Source organism: Prorops nasuta, unplaced genomic scaffold, assembly GCF_024137725.1.
Source record: "Prorops nasuta isolate Cenicafe-Biocafe unplaced genomic scaffold, Cenicafe_Pnas_1.2 PNAS00018, whole genome shotgun sequence".
In the NCBI taxonomy this organism is placed as follows: Eukaryota; Metazoa; Arthropoda; class Insecta; order Hymenoptera; family Bethylidae; genus Prorops; species Prorops nasuta.
Genome location: NW_027116815.1, coordinates 4,510,496 through 4,530,856, shown reverse-complemented (window position 1 = coordinate 4,530,856; position 20,361 = coordinate 4,510,496). Strand labels below are relative to the sequence as shown.

The following is a 20,361-nucleotide window of genomic DNA, read 5'->3' as shown; positions in this document are numbered from 1 at the left end:
AGTTACCAACTGACAATGCTAGTTTCAACCATTTCTCATTAAAGATTAATAAATTTTAGCTATTATTTATAATTATCTACGCATACAATCTGCTGTATAAAGTTCTTTCAAAACTTAACACATCCATATAAATCGTTAGCCAACTAAGTCAATAGGCTGAATATGTCTATTTTCACGATGTAGAGTGATGTAGAGTAGACAAATATTTTTCCCCACATGATATTGCAAAGAAAATAAAATCGCTGCTATTTATTTTTAAATAGTTACAATAATAACATCTGTAAATATCATATGCGGGATACCTATTTTTAACACCAATTTTTTTTTAATAAAGATTTATATTATAAAATATATATGATAAACTAAGTATTGTAAAGCCAGTGGCAGTCTAGGCAGACGCGATGCTTTCCATGCTAGATTCTATGCTGAAGCTACAAGGACCAATGAGGATGTAGTATGTATAGCAAAATATTACATTCTCATTGGCTCTCGCAACGGAACCTAGCACGACGAATCATCATGTTCACTTCATTGTGCCGCTAGCTTAATGCTCATATACATACATACATAAATGTATAAATAGTGGTGAACTGGTGAAGTTGATTATTACTAGATATTACAAAATACGGAATACGATGCACGTTATGTTCGAATAAACGGATACTTTCAGAATTCACCCAAAATCACCTCTGCGCATTTTGCATATTGTATTACACTTTAAGATCTCTTTAGCTTAATTATTTTGATAACACAATTTTATTCATAAGAATTACGATTCCATTGTAGTTAAATTAATCATGGACGAAGAACCTTAAGGTTTGACAAAACGCTCAAATATTAATGCAGCCGGTTCGCCAATTGATGATAATGACAAAGGTGACAAATCAGTGACAAGAGCCGAATCAGAATGCAGACAAAGTTTCAGAATTATGCTTAAATTAAAGAAAATTTAATTTAACTTTGTGTGGTTCAGTTTGTCATTTGTGGTTTTACCAGTCTCTACATATTAAACGGTTTAAACAGTTCGTTTGTGTACATATTCAAGTCAGCTGTAAAATAACTGCGACTCGCAAAGTTTAAATTAAAATTAACTAAATTCAAGAAAAATCCACAAAACTTTTAAATAAATACAATATAGTTCTGATATTTTGCTTTGCAAATACTTAATTCAAGTGCATTTAATTTGTTTTCAAATTATTTCATATAGAATGGTAACATGTGGTCATGAGTTTTCTATTTTGAATTGTTATTATAGGCACAAATATGATTATTATACATGAAAAGAAATGCTGTCACACCTGGTGTACTTAATGAATTTCAATAACTAAGATACCGTAGTTATTCAGAATAATTTTTTATGTTTCTTGGATCACAGCTAATTTAAAGTAAATAAGAATGAATGGATTTAGTACTGGTGAAGAAGATTCTAGGGGGGCAGCAGACCAAATTTGTTGTTTGGTCGATGAAGGAGAACGTTGTGCTAGACCAGCTGGCAATGCATCTTATAGTAAACGTATACAAAAAACTGTTACTCAACGTCGGCTAAAACTCAATCTTGATCAAATGGTGTGTTTAATTTTCCTTCTGTTAAACAAATACATAGTTAATTAAAAAGATACAATTAATTAATTTCTAATAATGCATGTAATACTTTCAGGCAAGACATACATATATATGTGATTATCATAAACAAGTCATTCAATGTGCAAGATCAAAACAGCAGCAGCAGCAGCAGCAGCGTAGACGTAAAGATTCTGAAGAAGATTCTGGTGAGATGGACAATGACCTTCCAGATGTAGATCTATTCCAATTGCAAATTGGTACTTTAAGGCGCTACAAAAGACATTACAAAGTATCCGTACGACCAGGTATTAATAAGCCTATGCTTGCTGATGTAAGTATATGTCTACTCTATGAAATATCTTAGCTACTATGTGTATATATGCTCTGATTTTTAACAGCATTTAATATTTTTACAGGCTGTTATGAAACATTTTAAAACAATTCCAGTTGTTGAGAAGGAAGCTCTAAGCTTTTTTATTTATACAGTTAAAACAAATGCAAATAAGTTAGATCAAAAAAATGGCTTAAGTAGTGATGCCACGTAGCTCAAATAAACTATAAACATAGGATTTTATTTCATAAGAAACATAGGTACAATTATGAGATACAGGTACAATTATATGATACATTTTTTTATGAATAGATTGTTTTATACAATTTATAATTCATTCTTCATGTGCTATAAATAAATGTGCAAAATTGCATAATATGTAAGTTGACTGATTGTAAATTTGTTTGAGATATTCTTAAAATTGGAAAAAAATCAACTATTTTACAAATATTGTGAAATATGCATTAACTAACTTTCTGCAACATAACGAACAAGTCTTTGTTTTTTTATGTTTATTTGCCAATTTTGTACCAAAATTAAAAAGAATAAGGTATTACACAATTAAATAAGATTTTCTTTTTATTTCAGTATTAGAGTCATTGAATTCAATCAGCTTTAAAAACTATTCCTGTAGTTTCCTCTTTACTATCATCCTCTACACCTAAAGAGAGAAAGAAATTGTATATTTTTAATATAATAAGTTACAAATATTTACAAGAAAAAGTTTTTTTTTCATACATAAGTTACTTTTTACTATAGTTGTATTTTTAAAAATTGTAAAATTAAACTATTGAAATTGTAGAATATACAGAAATATAAATAATTTACCTATACTACTAGTGGTTATTCTTCAAGCAAATGTAATATAAGGGAAAAAGGAAGATAGAGAAATGAAAATTGCAATAGGATGGTGTACGTTTATTTTCTTTGAATGTAAGCACAACAAAAGCGAAGCTATGAACGATATTCCTAGCTAAGAATCTTTCCGATGCACAAGATGTAGACTTTGGACCGTTCAATACTGATATAGGAGAAAAAGCAAATTGGAAAGTTCTAAATAAGACTACTGAAGAATAATAACTATTGTAGTAAATTATTTAAATAATAATTTTTGTGAAAGTATCACTTCTATTTCTCCTTTGCAAATGTAAACAACTACGATTGTTTTATTGACCTCTAGGGAATGATTTTAATCCTTACAAAAAAGATTATGATTATGAAATCAGGAACATGTTTATCAGCACATAAGGGACGAGTAAATCGAAAATAAAGTAAAATTGTTAAAAATTAAAACTTTCTTCTTTATTCAACAATTATTACCATTTGAGGTTCATTATTATCATTTCTTGTCTTGTCACTTTCATTATCAGAAGAATCAGAGGTGTCCGAAGTCTGCCATGTATTAGTTCCTCCTTCTCCTATTCGTGTTACCTAAACAATGTAATTTTAAATCAATCATTATATATATGCATTATATTTATAATTTAATGTCTTAATATATTGTTTTTAACTATCACATTTGTAAGTAATTCTGCAGAAAACTTGTCTGGTTTATTAATAAAGGCCTCATCACATTTGTTTGAAATTTCATCATCTGTTAAAAAATTGTAATTCATTAATTGTTACATAAGAATTAAATTATTAAAGAATATTTACCAATTAACTGCATTTTTTCAATACCCTTGCTTTGAGCCTGTTTAATACATATTCTTTCATTAAGCATTACTGTTATTTTATTTTTTGGTATACATTCTTTCAAGGTAGCTTCCCTTTGAGTTTTATTATATCTATTTAAAAAAAAAAAACTATATGCAATAGAATCTGGGACTAATATTTTAATACATTTGATACTAAAATTTTGCTAACCTAGCATTAACATCCTTTGCAACTATATTTTTAATATATGTTATTAATTCGTATGCATGATTAGCTGCTTTATTAGATACAGCTGACACCACATCTTCTATTTTCATTGTTTTTGTTAAATAATCAAAATGTAGACAACAGAGCTCTCTATAGGAATTCAAACCAAGCGTTAATTGAGCTACTCCAACTCTCTCTTCTAAATAAGTAGGGTCCATTACTGTAGTGCCACTATAAATGTTTTTAAAATATATAATAAGTTAAACAAAAACATCAGGATTCAATTTCCAATTATACTTACTTTTCAAATGTGATAAAGGAAACACATAGTGGATAATGAAATAATGTTAAAGGCAGTGGATCCTTTTCAGAAAATGAATGAATTATGATATTTTCTCCTGTAGATGTAACATCAGGCCTGTGAAAATGTAATAATGCAGCAAGTGCTGCTACTGATGCACAATCTATTAAGTTTCCATCGTGGCTTATTATGTTTATGTCCACTCTCAAATTCCATACCTAAAATGGTATAAATTTATCTTCTATTGTTTATTTAAATTTCTTTTAACAGACAATTACTAAAACAAACCTTTTTATCTGCTACAATGCACAATGACTCTAAGTCTATACATTTTGAATCCTTGATACACTTTTCTAACAGTCTGTTTATCATTATTGCAGTTGAAGTTTGCCTGTTATTATCAAAATGTTGAGCTGCAAGTCCATTAAGCTCAACATTTAAATGTACTAGTCCTTCATTTGGACGAGAAGATTTTGGTGGTTGAATATCACATGTTATTTGTGTAACAACTCTGAAATATCAAACTTATTAATAAGATTGATTATAAAGTTTATAACGCAATATTGTAATTAACAACCTAGTTTGGCCAAGAGATACTATACAGTTGCCCCAATTGGATCCGAAATTAATCTTTACAGATCGTCCCTCCAGCAAATCTCTACCATCTAACCTCTAAAGAAATGAAATTAAATTTTATAATTTATAAACATTATGAATTTTAATAATATGATCTAAAGTTGCTATTACTATTTTGCTTTCTATTGCTTTATTTAAAAAATTAAATTCACAGTTTGATAAAACGGTTTTTTTCATTTTAACAAAGGATTATTCTTCACATTTGGCACTTTTGGCAGGTATGCGGCGCGGTATGCCGTAATTGCCGTATGCGTGCACAAGATTCACAGATAGGTCCAGTGGTATAGACTCACCAAAAATAAATCACCCAGTGGCGTAGAATTATTTTAGACAAAGACGCTGATAGAAATCCATGAGTTAGAGAGAGAAGAGCAATGGCGACGTCCGAGATAGGAAATAAGAAACGAAGGCCTCCACGTTGAACGCGGTACAAGGCTCTCTCTTTCTCTTTAAGGCATTTAAAAAAGGATAGCCTAGATCATACACATATCCTATAGAGACCGTGCACACCAACACAATGATAGCGAAGTGTCAATGTATAACTGTATACGTAAAAATAAATTACATTATACTGAAAAACTGTGAAAATTGACAGTGCATATACACCAATATACATTCTTATCTCACTGTCATTGTGTTGGTGTGCAGTGTGTGCACGGTCTCTATATGTATACTCTTTCCAGTCACTCAAATGTAGAAATTAGTCCAGGCGGGGAAAAATCCCCATGGGGTGGTATGGTTCCTAAACGCATCAAAAAAATCTTGCAGGCCATTAGTGGCGGTCATTTACATACGACGTACGTAAAAACGAACGCAGCCGGTTGGCCAGAGTGGCTAGACGGGTTTATGATAATTTGAAAGTATGGCTGCCATGTGAAAATAAATTTAATCAACTACGCGTAAACAAGTTTCTATTTAATATTTTAGGAAATATTGAGGTGATATATACTCTTATTCTACTAACAACAAATATTGGAGTTTAACTATTTGTGTTTTGTAATCACGCTAATAAAGTACACAAGGGATCCATGTAATATTCGTTACTGATTACATACGTACTTTAGATTAAAATTGAAATTGTTTAGAGTGGACAATAAATGATAACGTGTTGAGCGTGGCATACAAACCAGATTCCCATTAGTACATGGTTTTTACTGTCGTATTTGCATATTTGACAGCTCGGCTGTGAATGCGCGGTAAAGGTATGTATTGACTTAGAGAAAAAAATTTGTATTAAAATATTTGATAGCTATGTTACTATGTTTACTTATTGTTTCCCTATTCTTTTATAGAATTTTGATCTACTGGATTACTATACTGTATTTCAGGCAGAAAAGGAAAATAATGCTTACAGCTACTTCTTGCTAATGTAAAACGAATATTGTTAATTTTAAAAACCCATTATTTAAGACTCAACGTCAATGGATACCAGTGACTTTGATGTCGTCATACGTCATCCAAGATCGATAGTGCATATAGATATAGACTGTTTTTATGCTCAAGTTGAGATGCTACGGCATCCAGAGCATGATGGAAAGCCATTGGGTGTCCAACAGAAAAGAATGGTTGTTACTAGCAATTATTTAGCTCGTCAATGTGGAGTAAAGAAATTAATGCCTCTTGAGGAAGCTTTAAGACTATGTCCAGGGCTGGCCTTGGTCAATGGTGAAGATCTAACAATTTACCGTCATTATTCAGCTAAGATCTATGAAGTTGTCCATCAATTCACACCTTTAATTGAGAAATTAAATTTAGATGAAAATTATATAGATGTAACTCAGCTTGTGGATAAATACTTACAGTCTAAGAATGAGCTAGATTTTGATATGTCTAATTCTTTGGAAGAGCAAGCTGAAACTGAAGCCCTTAACATTTTTGGAGTATCCGATGAGGATTGCCCCTGTGGCTGTCATGAACGCTTAATGATCGCTTATAAAATAGCGAAGGAGATACGGAGCAAAATATTTAAGGAGCTTCGTATTACAACTAGTGCTGGGATTGCACACAACAAATTACTGGCGAAAATAGCAGGATCTTTGCATAAACCTAACCAGCAGACATTAGTGTTTCCTTGCAGTGCAGCTATGCTGCTTGCCTCACTAGGGCCTGTTCATAAGATGCCAGGTGTGGGTCAAAGAATAAAAGAATTGTTATTATCCAATAATATTAGAACAATTGAAGACTTAAGAAAAATACCGTTGGAAAATCTAGAATTAAAAATTGGTACTGAGCTAGCAAGAAAATTAAAGGACACTGCTGAAGGTATCGATGAAACGCCTTTAAAACCTTCAGGGCGGCAACAAACAATCACCTTGGAAGAATCAACAGGGTTTAAAAGTGTGTCATTAGTTGCAGAGGTTGAAGCACGCCTTGGTGCAATGCTAAGAAGATTAACTGAGCTGGCCATGGAGGATGGCAGAATTCCACTTGCTTTAAGAATTACAGTAAGGAAGCAAGAAAGCAACAAACCAATGTCTGGTAAAAGGGAAACTAGACAATGTGCTTTACCAAAGCATTTGTTGCCTTCTACAAAAAATTCCATTTATGATCATCCCAAGCTATTAGCTCTTGCAATGAAATTATTTCACCGTGCTGTTGATGTTTCTAAGCCGTTTCATTTAACGCTACTAGGAGTCGCATTTACAAAATTTGAGGAAAGGTTGTCAGGAAGAAGTAGCATAACATCTTTCTTGAGAAAACAAGTTGCTGTACAATCAGTATTGGATATTAGTTCAGAGGAGGGTTTATCCGATATTAGTCTAGGATCGCCGATGAGCATAAATCAGGATAGTAATGATAGCATAGAACAGTCGCATTCGGCAAACAGCACGAATGTATCGATATCTAGTGTTATATCCGGTTCATCTAAGCCAATGGCAACTACGATTGCAGAAGATGATTTAGTAGGAGAAGTAGAGCCTTTACCAAAAAAGACAAAATTGGAAGTTTGGCTGAGTGGCCGAAGAGAATCTCCAAGCAACGAAATGGCTGACTTAAGATTAGGTCCTTCGTCGCCAATGCAGTTATCTCCAAAAGTCGATCCTACATTACTCAAGTCGCTACCTGTCGATATCCAGAGAGAAATAGATCTTCCATGGCCCACGACTAGCAAACCCAAATCCAATAAAATACTTAAATACTTTATAGCAAATAAGTGACGGAAGTGTACGACCCAGTGTTTCCTAAGGTCAATTTTATACACATTTTCACAATATCAATATTACATGGCAGCACCAAGCAACTTTAAATATCCACAACATGAATCTAAATTGTACAAATTGATTTAGGATAATTGTTAAGATAGACGAATCTTTTATGGTGATTTATTACAAGTGTAAGGTTATTTTATATATACTTGAGAAAAGTGATAATTATGTATTTGCACAGGTCGCAGATCTTTGTAAAGTTTATTATGCAATCCCTATGTATGAATGAAAAGACGAGTTACTGTATATACTGTAAAAGATGTAATAATTTGTACTATTTGATATAAAATTACAAAATTTTAATCATCTGACATGTTATAAATTCAGGCACACATCAAAAAAGTTTGCTTCCTTTTTAATTACATTGACTATAATTTTTTATATATTCTTTCTTTTGCAGCATCTTATTATTTCTTGCTTCTGATGCATAAGTTTGCTCAAAGTAAATACAACTATTATTAGTTGTAAAATTATTAAAAGCCTTGTGTAACACTCATGTGCCTGCTTAGTAAGTTAAATGTTCATATTTGGGATTGCATTTAAACGCTTGCTGTACAAGTATTTTATTACTATTTACATGTAATATTTCTTAAAATCCTTGTCTTTTGGCAACAAAATTGTAATCTTACATACACATAAGCATATTATGACATTAAGTCTATGGGTGCTGACATTTAATTTTGTATATTGGCATATAAAGGATAAATAATTATATGATTTAATGTTCTAAGGAGAATTTATATTTTTAGTACTGTTGATGTTATCTTGTAATATATTTCTCGTGTATTAAATGAGATACACTGTATTGAAATACTTTTATTTACTTTTCGATCTACTTTTAATCAGTAGTTTCCATCTTCCCCACCTTTTAACTGAATCAGCTGAGTCAGCTGTGAGCTGAGTGATACTAGAAAGAACTTAGAATTGAACTTTTTGTTTTTGTTTGTTAGCAATAGAGACAGCACAATACCTCGTATCGTATACTATTTATATTTATATATGCTTTTGTGATGCGTGTGTCCGCCTTTTTGATTATTTTCGTACAAAAAAGTTGAATTTTGGCGCATCATTGACCTAGCTATAGCTATACTTTTCTTTGCATACCGCTTGTTTTGCTATGCAGTTCTGTGTGTGTGAATTGTTCAATTAATCAATTATTTAAAATTATTGAGGGCAAAGCTTTTTCTCTAAAGACTAAAATGGCGCTTTGGCGCCATCTGCCTCTGCACACAGTGCCAGAAGTAGCGTTCAAGAATTTACTACCCAGTACTCGTAGTATTATTTTTCTTTGTCAGGCCCGGTTTCACAAGCCTTTTTTGATCTGGATTAAGTTAATTTTGCTTTATTTTATGTCACATAGAATATAACATAATTAACTTAATTTAGTTTAAACAAGGCTTGTGGAACCGGTCCTCAGTCGGCTAATAATAAACACTGATAAATGATGCTGCGAGAATGTACTGACAGTAGATTCCCGAACGCAACCAGAGAGCACGGCACGGCACTACTGATAATCTGAATCCTAAGTTTTGCTGCAATGTGCTGCACTGTGATGCACTATCGCACAGTAACTTTAATGTGTAGCTTTAATTAAGCGACATTTATCTAATATATTGTAACTAGATTATGATTTTGTGTTATATTTCGGCATATTTCAAAATTGTCAAGCCTTTCATTGTTTAAACAATGGTTTGATGGTATCCGATAGCACTTCAAAAGATTGTTGATATTTTACAGCCGTCATGTGGAAGTGCCATAAATGTGGAAAGCCTGTTTACTTTGGTTAGAAACTTTGTTTATTTTTAATACTATGTCACTCGTACTTGAGAAGCAAAGTATTGTCACGTTTATCTAAATAAATTAGAAATTTTATGAAAAGTTTTTTGGCTTCTAATTAATTAATTAAATTTTGTTTTTGAATTTTCCATAGATTTCTTAAAAATATTGAGTTTATGATTATCAAATTTAGATACTCATTTATACAATTATTTCGTTCATTATTCTCTAGGTGATTTTAACATTATTTGGTTTAATAATTTCATTATTTTTAGCGGAACGTAAACAGTCATTAGGATATGATTGGCATCCTGAATGTTTAAGATGCGAAGAGTGTGGTAAGCGGCTAAATCCTGGCCAGCATGCAGAGGTAATATTTTAAAATGTGACTTAATTATTATTATTGTTACTAATTTTTCAAAAATTTTTTAAAATATTTCACTGACAGCATAAAAGTGTGCCATATTGCTATGTACCCTGCTATGGTGCTTTATTCGGACCTCAACTCTTTGGTCATGGAACAAGAGTTGAGTCTCATACAAGTTTTGGTAAAAAGGAGGTTCGTTCGTCTTTGCCCAGGTAATCTTGAAGGAGATATTTGCTTTCCAGGTTTCTTTTATTTATAAAGCTTCTATTTGACAGAACATATTTAGATCAAAAATTGAAAATCTTCAACCAGTATTATGAAGGGAAAAGTGGAGGCATCAGGAGCAGAGAGGTAAGCATTCCAAATCAATATTTGGCTACTTGGTTGCTTAATGATTGGATAAGACCTTTAGCACATTCTATTTGTTCTTCAGGTAAATGGAAGATTGATTTATGAGGGAGCATTAAGAATTTATTGGGGAGTAAGGGGAGTTATCCATCTAAAGGAGGATGATGATCAACGAACAGTTGTTACGGCCCGACACAGAAACTCGTGTAGACGCAGTACTTGTGAGGTTAATACATTTTTCATTTATAAGCTGTTTTGTATATAATATAATTTTTTTGTATTTTAAGTAAACGTCTTTTGTAGAATACGCCTATTGAAGTTAAAAATGAAACTTCGACGAAGAGTTCGTCCGATGAAGAAACAGTTGATGCCGACAAGAACAGTGATACAAGTTCTACTCTTGCATCTCCTGATCATTTGAAAAGTCTTACTCTACCGATGAAACTAGATGTTAAGACTATGGAATGGGATGAATTAGACGAGCTTCTTCAGGTTTTTGACCAACTTTTCTTTTTTTTTTCTCAGAAACATTACTAAGTTTCGAATTTTCTTATAGGTTGAACGTAAACCGAATGAAGGTAATAAACTTTATCAGACGATGCCTGAAAATCTGCTTTCATCGAGTACACATTCCACTACAGGCATGCCACATTCTTCGTTGAAATCTGGTTCTGGCAGTTCCGAGTCTAGGAATAGTCCCGAGCCGAGTAGTCCCGATCTTCAAGGTAGTAGTGCAAACAATAGACCAACGCAGAGTGAAGAAAGCTTATCTAGTACTGGTACACCTACTCGTGAAAGTACCCCAAATAGAAATGGTACATTGCGAAGAATAGAGTACTTTGATAATTTGGATAAAAACAATATGAGTAAGTCGTCTAGTGTGGATAACGGTTGGTTAGAAAATAAAAATCGTAGCGATAGTGATTTGGAATCAACGAACTATATTCAGTTTAATGAAGATGACAATATCGTGCCCATCAACAATGGAATCGAAGTAAATATTAATAATCGTATTAAGCATTAAAATAATCAGAATTTTAATTGTTGTAATAAGTGAAAAACGAGAAAATGTTGTTTTTAGCCTAACGGAGTTATATTACGTCGTAAACAAGGCTCCACGGCGATTAGAAGACGTCCAGGTGGTAGACGTCAATCTTGTGGTAAATTGCGACGACGGTGCTCGATCAATGGACATTTTTATAATCGCGAAACTAGCTTCTTTACTCCGCCACATGGCTCTCAAATGTCAGTCTGGGTTACGAGCCTCGTGAATACACAAGAAGTTATTAATCTAATGCTTGATAAATATAAAGTTGATGCTAAGCCGGATAACTTCGCATTATTCGTTGTTCGTGATAACGGCGGTAAGCTTTTTATAAATAATTGACTTAAAACTGTATTATTTGTAAGCTTATTCTTATGTTTCATTACTATAGAACAACGCAGATTACGAGATAACGAGTATCCTTTGGAAGTAAGAGTTATCATAGGGCCCCATGAGAATGTGGCTCGTCTATTTTTGGTTGACAAATATACAACTCCAGAGATTAGTTTCGATATTGCTCAATATCTTAATTTATCTTTAGCGGAGTGTCAAGGTATTCTTCGAAGTTACAGTTACGAGGAAGAGCGACAGGTCATGCTGTTGAAAGAAAAGTAAGTAAGGCATTAAGAAAAAACGTATTATTCACATTAGTAACTAATATTTAAAAAGTAAATTACCTCATTTTAGATATAAGGAATTGCGAAAACGAATAAAGCAAAGGATGGAAGAATTAAAAGTACGACTCTAATTAGCAATGTTACACGCGATAAGTTCAATCAAAACGTCTTGTTTAATCTCCAATTAAAGTTAATATACTATTAATAGAGGAAGAATCATTAATATTTATATCATATTAGGTGCTTGTAACAATCGTAATATAATTTTCTGTGGCTTTTAAAACGGTTGAATTTATATAAAGAGAAATATATACAGACATCCATTAATTTCGTAATTTAATTGCAATGAAAATATACTATCTTTAATATTTTTTTTTGTTTTTAATGTTTTTACAAGTCTAGGCATACGTATACGTATGGATAATAAGCATATACCGTTCAATTTCTTGGTACAAATATAATTAAACATCTAAAATTCTCTATGACTAAAGATTATATTGATCAAATTACTTGAAAAGAGTGATCTGTTTTTTATATTATATAAAGAGCCTTTGATTATTGGTACCGACGATCGAGATAGGCATTCAACATAATGAAATTGTAACATCTTGAACATGTAGTATAAAAGTATGTTTCATGCCAAATTAATATACATGCGTATGTAGTTAGTGCATATGTTAAAGAAATGTTTGTGGCACCAGGATAAAGGCTTCAGTTGCATTTATGGTACATATCTCACGTTTCGACATGTAGACTGTAGACGAATTAGGAAACAATGAGTGCAACACTGAAAATCGCTGATAATCTATTGCCGAAAGAAGACAAATAAAAGTTATATTTTTGGCATGAGCGGGTAACCGTATGGTTGGTTTTCACATACGAACAATAATTATGCATAGTCATTGTTATATTAAGATTTAGGTATCTGATTGAAACACAAGAATCTGTTGCCTGCTTTTTTATATCGTAGTATCTAATCCACCAGAGTCCCGATGTCGTAAGAACTTTGTCTCACCACTATGACTTCCAGGCATTCACCAGCGTAGTGCTTGAGAGTTATAGTAGTTGTAGGAGGAGGAGGAAGAAATTCCCATGTATGAAAACTCCGATTCAATTAATTTTTAATACTTTTAGCATATGTATGAGTCATTCCACCAAATATAGGACATGATTTTAACTAAGCATCTTAGATCTTGTAACTTACGGAACTGAAGTTTCGTATAAAATATAAGATTTTAAATATTTTCATCCAATTTTTTTATTCATTATTTTATTTTCTATCTTATTATTACTTTTTTATGCTTATTTAAAGAAATAAAATGATATTAGTTAGGTATGATTTTTATGTAAAAAAGTTCCAAGAGCTTTTCTGTGAAATTATTGCTGTTGTGCTAAAATGACTCTACATCAGCGAAATTATCGTTTGAAGTAAAAAAATGATTTTTCTGGCAATGTGTACTTTTCAAAAAATATTTAAAAATTTCAGCTTTTTTCATATGTAACATAAGTACTGTAGGTTACTAGAAGATCTAAGATGGTAAATCAAAAATTTGTTCCACATTTAATGGAATAGTTCATATACATATATAGCTTTAAACTTAAGATTACTATGACTTGAAAGCTTTTATTTCATATCGTCTATGTTCGTTGTGGTGCGATAACTATAGAGGATTAAATATTTTCATATTCTATTTGGAAATTAGCTGGCTAATTTGATTGTCCCGTAGAAAATAAGATATGCTCGATGATGTCTCGAAAGTATGATGTGTCCGATAAAATCTGTAACTCTGAACAAACATTGATGTATATCCGACAAATGTTACGTGTTAACTAACAAACAGTCGCAAGATAATTCGTCAGATTTTATAGAATAAGTAAAACTTATAATATAAGATACGTTAATACACTATATGTAAAGGTGACAGCGTAGTTGCTTTTTCTAATTTCTTACTTAATCAATACTTGAATTAAAAAACAAAAGGTGAACAAGCTTGCTGGTTTCTCAAAATGAATCAGCTGTCGAGAATGTTAAACATTTGTTCAAATCGCAATGATTTCAAATAAAGGATTGAATACTGAATTGTACGCATAGCCTCTTTCTCTCAATGGTGAAGGTTTAGGGGTAGGAAGGTGTGAAAAAAATAGATCGAGTATGACATTGGACAGAACGTATTTATTTATCTTTAAAGTACGTAGAGTAGAATAGATCAATGCAATTTTATAAGAAGTATCGAGTAGTAATTGTCATACGAATTGCTAGGAACGAATATGTATACCCACAACACCGAGGAGCTTAGTCGCTCTTTGCACGACACTGATATACATTAAACGTTGCGAAATAGCAATAACGATTATCATCTCACCGTTCATCGTTATCGTTGACATTATATCATAATACCTTAACGTGACATATCTTTGGCATCGAGGACGTCAGATTCAACAAACATATCGTCACACAACCGCATATATCGAATACAGCGGGACGCGCGCGCTTTATATTACACTCAATTAAAAAATTCCCCTATAATTATCTCTCCTCTGCGTTCAATGTTCTCTCAAGCATATTTGATTCTTTCACGATAAGGATTTATCTCTTTTCTCCTTTCTCTCTCTCTCTCTTTCTTTTTTTCTCCCATCCCTATCTCTTTATTTTTATTAATTTACCATCTTCCTATCACGCTTTCCTCTCTTTTCAATTAATACGTATCAACAGCCTGTTTCAACCGGTTGAAAACTTGTATCCGCTTCCTTGCAACGATTGTCTTGCCGCGATCAAAGACAACTGAGGATAAAGAAAAATCATCTTGTAAATTACGATCATTGGTCCTATTGTCGTTAAGGCAAAACTTGATTAATTATCGTTAATGTGTGTGTTTGTTTATATGAATTAAGTCCATTTGCGGAGTAATTAACGTCGTTTCACACGGTGCATTCCCGCTTAAGTTATCGATCTTTCGAAATTAATACCGGAGGCGGATATGAGTTTTCTCTACTTTTCATGTTGCTGGAAATATCGTGCTCGACTAAAAAACCCGAACCCGGGACAGAACGACTTTGATCCCCATAAAGCTTGTCAAATTAATTTCAAACTACTTCACAGTCAATCACCAATAGCGTGATTTTAAAATTTTAAAAACTCGATGATTTGCGGCTGCAATACTCATTTGCGTTAAATGTGCATGTAGCGTGTATAAATAATAGATTCTCTATTATATATCAATATAATCGTTTCGTTGTTGATTTTCGTAGATTATAGCATTGACGGGAAATTCGGTAACTGCGAGTTTAATATTATCACTGTAGGAAATCGCAATTGTGCAATAAAGAGAAGATTTAAAGATTTCGTAGTCCAGGAGGGGGGTTACGATACTACAATATTAATATTCAAGTGTAAAGGAAATCAAACGAGTGCAAGAAAATTTATACGTCGTAAGTCCATCGTTCTAGACTAATTATCGATCTCCTGCCGCTAACTTCTCCTTTGTCTTATTATCGTTCTCAATTCTTTATTTTCTTTTTTTCTTTTTTTTTCACTTTTTCGCTTTTTCTGTTTTCAAATACCAATAGCGCCGGCCTACCGTTGTCGCGTCGTCTATTTCGCGCTTTGACAATACTGCGAGCATGATTATCACAATTTGGCAAAATCAGCCATAAAAAATATACAGTGCGCACTCGCAACGTCATTACGGAGACTATCAATCGGACAATTGCTAAAAACACACGCGCCAGTCACTCCTTTCTCTCTCTCTCTCTCTCCCTCTCCCTCTTTCTTTTTTTAATTTTCTTTTTTTCAACTATTTTTTTGTAGGTCGATCTACGTGGTCGTGCCAAGCTCGTACCTTTTCTACTTGAACGCCAATTCCCTCTTGTCCAGTATTACTCGAGCGATCTTTTTCCACTATATCTTCGATTCGAGAAGTTTTTCCCGTACAACTCTATCTCGATGTACACAGTTATGCTAATATGATTTTAAGGATGACGAAAGTTTCAATTTTTCAACGATTCCTAATTTATCGTTTGGCTGATGGGGTATGATACTGGAAGCGATAAAAATGAAATTTTTCAGACAAGGGATCAGGTAGCTTACATGGCAGACACCACGAGATCAAACACTAGGTTTTTCTACTGTTTAAGTTAGAGGCGCGTACTTTCTCGCTGCTACATCGAAAGGCAGCAACCGAATACACAGAAATGCCTACAAATTGTTTTCTCTAATATTCGATGTACTCTTTCTCATGCAGACACATGCACACCGTCTCGCGCGCTTTCCCTTCTCTCACGCACACACACACACACACACACACACTATCACTCTACGACTTTCGCACTCAACAATAACAATTGAATATGAATTAGAAAAATAACATTATATAGTAGACAACAATCGATTACAATGTGTATAAGTAATGTCCTAAGAATACTTATTATTAATTATTTTAAAAAGTACTTTTTTCTTTCGTTCTTTTAGGCGATTCCATTGACGCAGGGCACCGTGACTCTCTAGAAAAAGAAGAACGGCTTTTCGCGCGTTCTTCGGCACTCGGTCCGGTTCTTCGTCGTCTTTGACCCTCTGCATGCACGAATCGTGAATAAAATCCGCGTTGGAAATTTGCACGTGCATCGATTGAATTGAAATTGCGCGAACGGGGCAAAAGGACATCCCTTAATTTTAAAAGCTTCATAAAATTCAATGTTAATTAGAGGATTGGCTTTGCGACGTTCGTCGATAGTTAGTAATTAATATAGTGTAGCCGTTTTCAGCGCGCATCGCTTTCCATTAAAAGCTATTAGTTATTAATCTCGGACGTTTCATTGCACAGCGCCCGACGTCGGTGGACGAATCGTGGACAGATTTGAGACGGCGTTGCATGAAATTTCTCAATTTCTCTCTCTCTCTTTCCCACCCATCCCTTTAACCATTTTCCATTAATAATTGGCGCACGCGGAGAAGCTACGAGGCCTTTCATTGCGCTTATTGGCGCATCAAGCTTCCATTTATACTTTACACCGGCAGAAAATTCATTCGATTCCAATCAATCGCGTGTCTTTGACAGTTGCACTGAAATTATTTACTTCATATTAATAAACTTTAATTTAAATTGATTAAATTCATTCGAATCACATATTTATATATATATATTTTTAATTCAATAATTTATTTATTAAAACCTAAGTAAATCGTTTCACCGTAACCATCCCGATGCAAGATTTACTCGAATCGAGTGAATTTTGTGCTCGGTGTATACGATTACCGACTAACAAGTACAACTAATAGCTATAGTAAAACTCAATTGTGGCTTAGACGACAGAAATGTGTGTTTGTGTGTGCGTGTATGTGTGTGTGCATATGTATATAATATATTTATATGTGTAATATATATATATACACATTACAATTAGATTGCTCATTGTCAATTCATCGCATCGGTTATCACATTTAGTACAAGTTGAAAAATATCTCTAACATCCATTGTATCGCGGCTTTCCTAGCGAGATGCTGCGCAACCCTCCTCGCTCCCCTCCCCCCTTTATTTCCCCCGCACCCTATCCGCCCTCATCGTCCTTGCCACTTTCTCTCGCGTCGCACTCGATTTTACAACATTTACTAATTTTCTTATTCTAATCGATACATTAAAATCACTAACTAATTACTCTAGTACAAACATGAGACGTCGTTTCGAAAATGATCGCAAAGTTTTTTCAGCCGCTCTTCTCTCCCAATTATAATAATCATCGTAATTTTACGCTTCCCTCTATTATATATGGCTTCTACATATTTTCCAAAGCCTTTTTTCCACGTCTCCTTACAACGTTTGCGATCGTTCTACGAAAGAAGCATCCGCGAGTCTATATTAATAATCGCTTGGTTTCGAATCTCTACACACAGACGAGGAGAGTTTTCTTTTAAGGATTAAAAGTTGGTTTCTTTTAGCTTTTAGAATATAGAGTATAAACACCGAAGACATTGAGAAAACCCGAAGAGAAATATAAAAGGAGATAAAATCTGTTTGGCTATCGAGCGTTTTTCCAAGGAGTGATTTCTTTCGACGCTATACAAATCGAATCAGTTGGAAGTATTAGCGTGTGTCTCTATAAGGTACATACACTAATAGTGCTGTCACGCTGTTATTGGCTGTTGACAACGCGCGCTTCTCTCTCTCTCTCTCTCTCTCTCTCACACAGACACACGCACTCTCGCACGCACACGCATACACTTTTTGTTAATTTTTCTCTTGCATTTTCTTTTAAACCTATGAGTAGTTGTTCCGTACGGACGGACCGACCGACGGACATGGAGGATTGAGCAAACTGTTATTGCACGGAACGCGTTATCTCCGGAACATCCGCTTCTCTTCCCCTCACTCGCGTTTCATCTCTAAATCTGTGCGCGATCCTTAAGAGAAATTGAAAAAATTCTACCTCCCGTATATACTCTTGCCGCGCCCATTTACGCTCTCTCGATAATCCTTTTTCATCCCTTTATCCTTTCCCCCTGCACCCCCTCTCAAACGAGCGCGATCGAAGTGAAAAAAAGCACACAGGGCGCACACCCAGCCGCACGAACACGCATTATACAAATGGAAAGGCGCACGCTGCAACGCAGATCTCCGTATCAAAAAATAGATTCGACAAAATTCTTGGAATTGTCGTGAGATTGTAGAGGTGAAAAGAGGAAGTCTGTGGCGCCTCGGTGAGAGGGGAAGAGGGATGGTCCGCTTCGGACGAGATGGGCCTTAGAAATACGGGAGCTGGAATTTTCCTATATATATATTTCTTTTTTCTCATTCATCTCTCTCTCTCTCTTTCTCTTTCACTTTGTTTTTCTCTTCCTTATGCTTAGTCGCATCTCTCTCTCTCTCTCTCTCTCTCTCTCTCTCTATGGTTTGGAGCGCAGCTGTAGTCGATCGTTTGCACGAGGTCCCTTTAAATCGAACAATAACGGCGGGAGACCTCCCTTCCTATCTAAATACACGGTAGACAACATACACTTGGCGTGTAACATCGGAACATATGATAGATAAAACAGATTGAAAACACTGTATATGCCGTTCTTTCTATCTACTGTACACACAAGTACAATGCAAATATATGCTTGTGTATCATAACCGTGTTAATATTCATACAATACTAATTATAATATTAATGATAAAAGGTAATAATAGTGCTTATAATAATCATAACGTAATAATTAGATGTACATTATATACGATTAGAGTAAATAATCGTTACTTGAACCTTATGCATATATCACATCTGAACGTTCAGTCAGTATATAGGAAGACCCTCGCCCCATCATCGACCTACTCGTGTCGTCCCTTTGAACATTATAATTATACACGTTTTCAGCTACCTACCGCATTTCCATTCTCATTTTCTTCTCGCGCTTTCTCCCTTTCATTATTCACTTTTCTCTCTCTCTCTCTCTCTCTCTTCCGGCTTTATGCTAATTCGATAATTGGCTACTCTCTAAACAGACATTGAATTACTTGTAATGCTTTTTTTTCTTTTTTGGTAAAAATCTGAAGTTGCCATCGAATATTTATATTTATATATATATATATATATTTAATTATACACTTATCGTACTTATAGTATAAATATAGGAACATTCATTAAATATATTTTCATATTTATACGCACATATATATATGCGCATATCGCCGTCATCGTGGTATACCGTGCGTAAGCAAATACTCGCGCGATAGGAAACTTGGTAAGTGAATACGCACGTATACACAGGTGCATTGCTTGGTGTTTTTTTTTAAACATTTTTCTTTCGTTATAATAATAATTAACTATAACCTTAAAGTTGCTTTAAAATGCCCATGTGTTTCGCGATCCTCCGTTACGATCGCGTTTAGGCTAATAAGATGGCCACTGGAAGCAATAGCCGCACTTACGACAATTTTCAATAATTGTCTCTTCCTCCTTCATTTTTCTCTTATTACCTCTTTCTCTTTCACCCCTCTCAATCTTGTAATAAGAATGAGGATCGTTAAAAACCGATTCCGCACCGTCTTTCCGCGATTTGCAACAGTGTCAACAGAAAAGCCCGGTTCGAACCGCGGTTCTTCGATCAACGCTTCCCGACGCTCCACTCTCGTATTTCGTACTATTTTTTATTCAATAGTGCTATGTAATTACACCAATATAGTATATATATATATATATATATATATAGGGTCCGTCAATTATAAAATGCCATAGAGCATAGACGTAAATAGACATCTGTATCCGTAACAATTAAAATGATCAAAATTTTGCAGAGGACCTTTCTGAATAGAAATAGTAAGACATTTTCAGGAAG

General features: G+C 33.8%; 4 protein-coding genes across 6 annotated transcripts; 3 read left to right on the top strand and 1 right to left on the bottom strand.

The window, feature by feature from the left end:
• The first annotated feature begins 665 nt into the window (after window positions 1-665).
• Window positions 666-2,610, top strand: Sap30 (SIN3-associated polypeptide 30). 2 transcript variants are annotated; one of them, XR_010823688.1, is made up of 5 exons: window positions 666-876; window positions 1,256-1,566; window positions 1,658-1,894; window positions 1,980-2,173; window positions 2,483-2,610. XR_010823688.1 is itself a non-coding variant. In XM_066737914.1 (5 exons), the coding sequence occupies exons 3-5, from the start codon at window positions 1,396-1,398 to the stop codon at window positions 2,106-2,108; spliced, it is 537 nt and encodes a 178-aa protein (XP_066594011.1). In that variant the 5' UTR covers window positions 669-707; window positions 787-876; window positions 1,256-1,395; the 3' UTR covers window positions 2,109-2,476. The 2 variants fall into 2 exon arrangements, 1 of the variants encoding a protein (XP_066594011.1); XM_066737914.1 differs by lacking the exon at window positions 2,483-2,610 and having other exon boundaries at window positions 669-707; window positions 787-876; window positions 1,980-2,476.
• Rrp45 (exosome complex component Rrp45) lies at window positions 2,419-4,940 on the bottom strand. 2 transcript variants are annotated; one of them, XM_066737900.1, is made up of 9 exons: window positions 4,806-4,940; window positions 4,636-4,730; window positions 4,347-4,569; window positions 4,059-4,276; window positions 3,761-3,988; window positions 3,551-3,681; window positions 3,412-3,488; window positions 3,215-3,325; window positions 2,419-2,555 (listed from the first exon to the last, which is right to left on the bottom strand). In XM_066737900.1, the coding sequence occupies exons 1-9, from the start codon at window positions 4,869-4,871 to the stop codon at window positions 2,550-2,552; spliced, it is 1,155 nt and encodes a 384-aa protein (XP_066593997.1). In that variant the 5' UTR covers window positions 4,872-4,940; the 3' UTR covers window positions 2,419-2,549. The 2 variants fall into 2 exon arrangements, with proteins under 2 accessions (XP_066593997.1, XP_066593996.1); XM_066737899.1 differs by lacking the exon at window positions 2,419-2,555 and having other exon boundaries at window positions 3,077-3,325.
• A 586-nt stretch (window positions 4,941-5,526) lies between these two features.
• On the top strand, window positions 5,527-8,877 carry LOC136780029 (DNA polymerase iota-like). The gene is made up of 2 exons (XM_066738060.1): window positions 5,527-5,896; window positions 5,987-8,877. The coding sequence occupies exon 2, from the start codon at window positions 6,116-6,118 to the stop codon at window positions 7,850-7,852; it is 1,737 nt and encodes a 578-aa protein (XP_066594157.1). The 5' UTR covers window positions 5,527-5,896; window positions 5,987-6,115; the 3' UTR covers window positions 7,853-8,877.
• A 334-nt stretch (window positions 8,878-9,211) lies between these two features.
• Window positions 9,212-14,126, top strand: Rassf (Ras association family member). The gene is made up of 10 exons (XM_066738061.1): window positions 9,212-9,682; window positions 9,952-10,046; window positions 10,125-10,255; window positions 10,319-10,394; window positions 10,477-10,617; window positions 10,695-10,883; window positions 10,948-11,385; window positions 11,473-11,755; window positions 11,828-12,047; window positions 12,124-14,126. Exons 1-10 carry the CDS (start codon window positions 9,643-9,645, stop codon window positions 12,182-12,184), a joined length of 1,674 nt encoding a protein of 557 aa, XP_066594158.1. The 5' UTR covers window positions 9,212-9,642; the 3' UTR covers window positions 12,185-14,126.
• Window positions 14,127-20,361: the final 6,235 nt, after the last annotated feature.

Coding starts and splice junctions, on each gene's coding strand:
- Sap30 (XM_066737914.1), top strand. CDS start 1,396: ATGAATGGATTTAGTACTGGTGAAGAAGATTCTAGGGGGGCAGCAGAC. Junction 1,567..1,657: donor AACTCAATCTTGATCAAATG/GTGTGTTTAATT, acceptor TAATACTTTCAG/GCAAGACATACATATATATG. Junction 1,895..1,979: donor ATAAGCCTATGCTTGCTGAT/GTAAGTATATGT, acceptor ATATTTTTACAG/GCTGTTATGAAACATTTTAA.
- Rrp45 (XM_066737899.1), bottom strand. CDS start 4,871: ATGAAAAAAACCGTTTTATCAAACTGTGAATTTAATTTTTTAAATAAA. Junction 4,731..4,805: donor AAGCAATAGAAAGCAAAATA/GTAATAGCAACT, acceptor TCATTTCTTTAG/AGGTTAGATGGTAGAGATTT. Junction 4,277..4,346: donor GCATTGTAGCAGATAAAAAG/GTTTGTTTTAGT, acceptor ATACCATTTTAG/GTATGGAATTTGAGAGTGGA.
- LOC136780029 (XM_066738060.1), top strand. CDS start 6,116: ATGGATACCAGTGACTTTGATGTCGTCATACGTCATCCAAGATCGATA.
- Rassf (XM_066738061.1), top strand. CDS start 9,643: ATGTGGAAGTGCCATAAATGTGGAAAGCCTGTTTACTTTG. Junction 9,683..9,951: donor TGGAAAGCCTGTTTACTTTG/GTTAGAAACTTT, acceptor CATTATTTTTAG/CGGAACGTAAACAGTCATTA. Junction 12,048..12,123: donor GTCATGCTGTTGAAAGAAAA/GTAAGTAAGGCA, acceptor ACCTCATTTTAG/ATATAAGGAATTGCGAAAAC.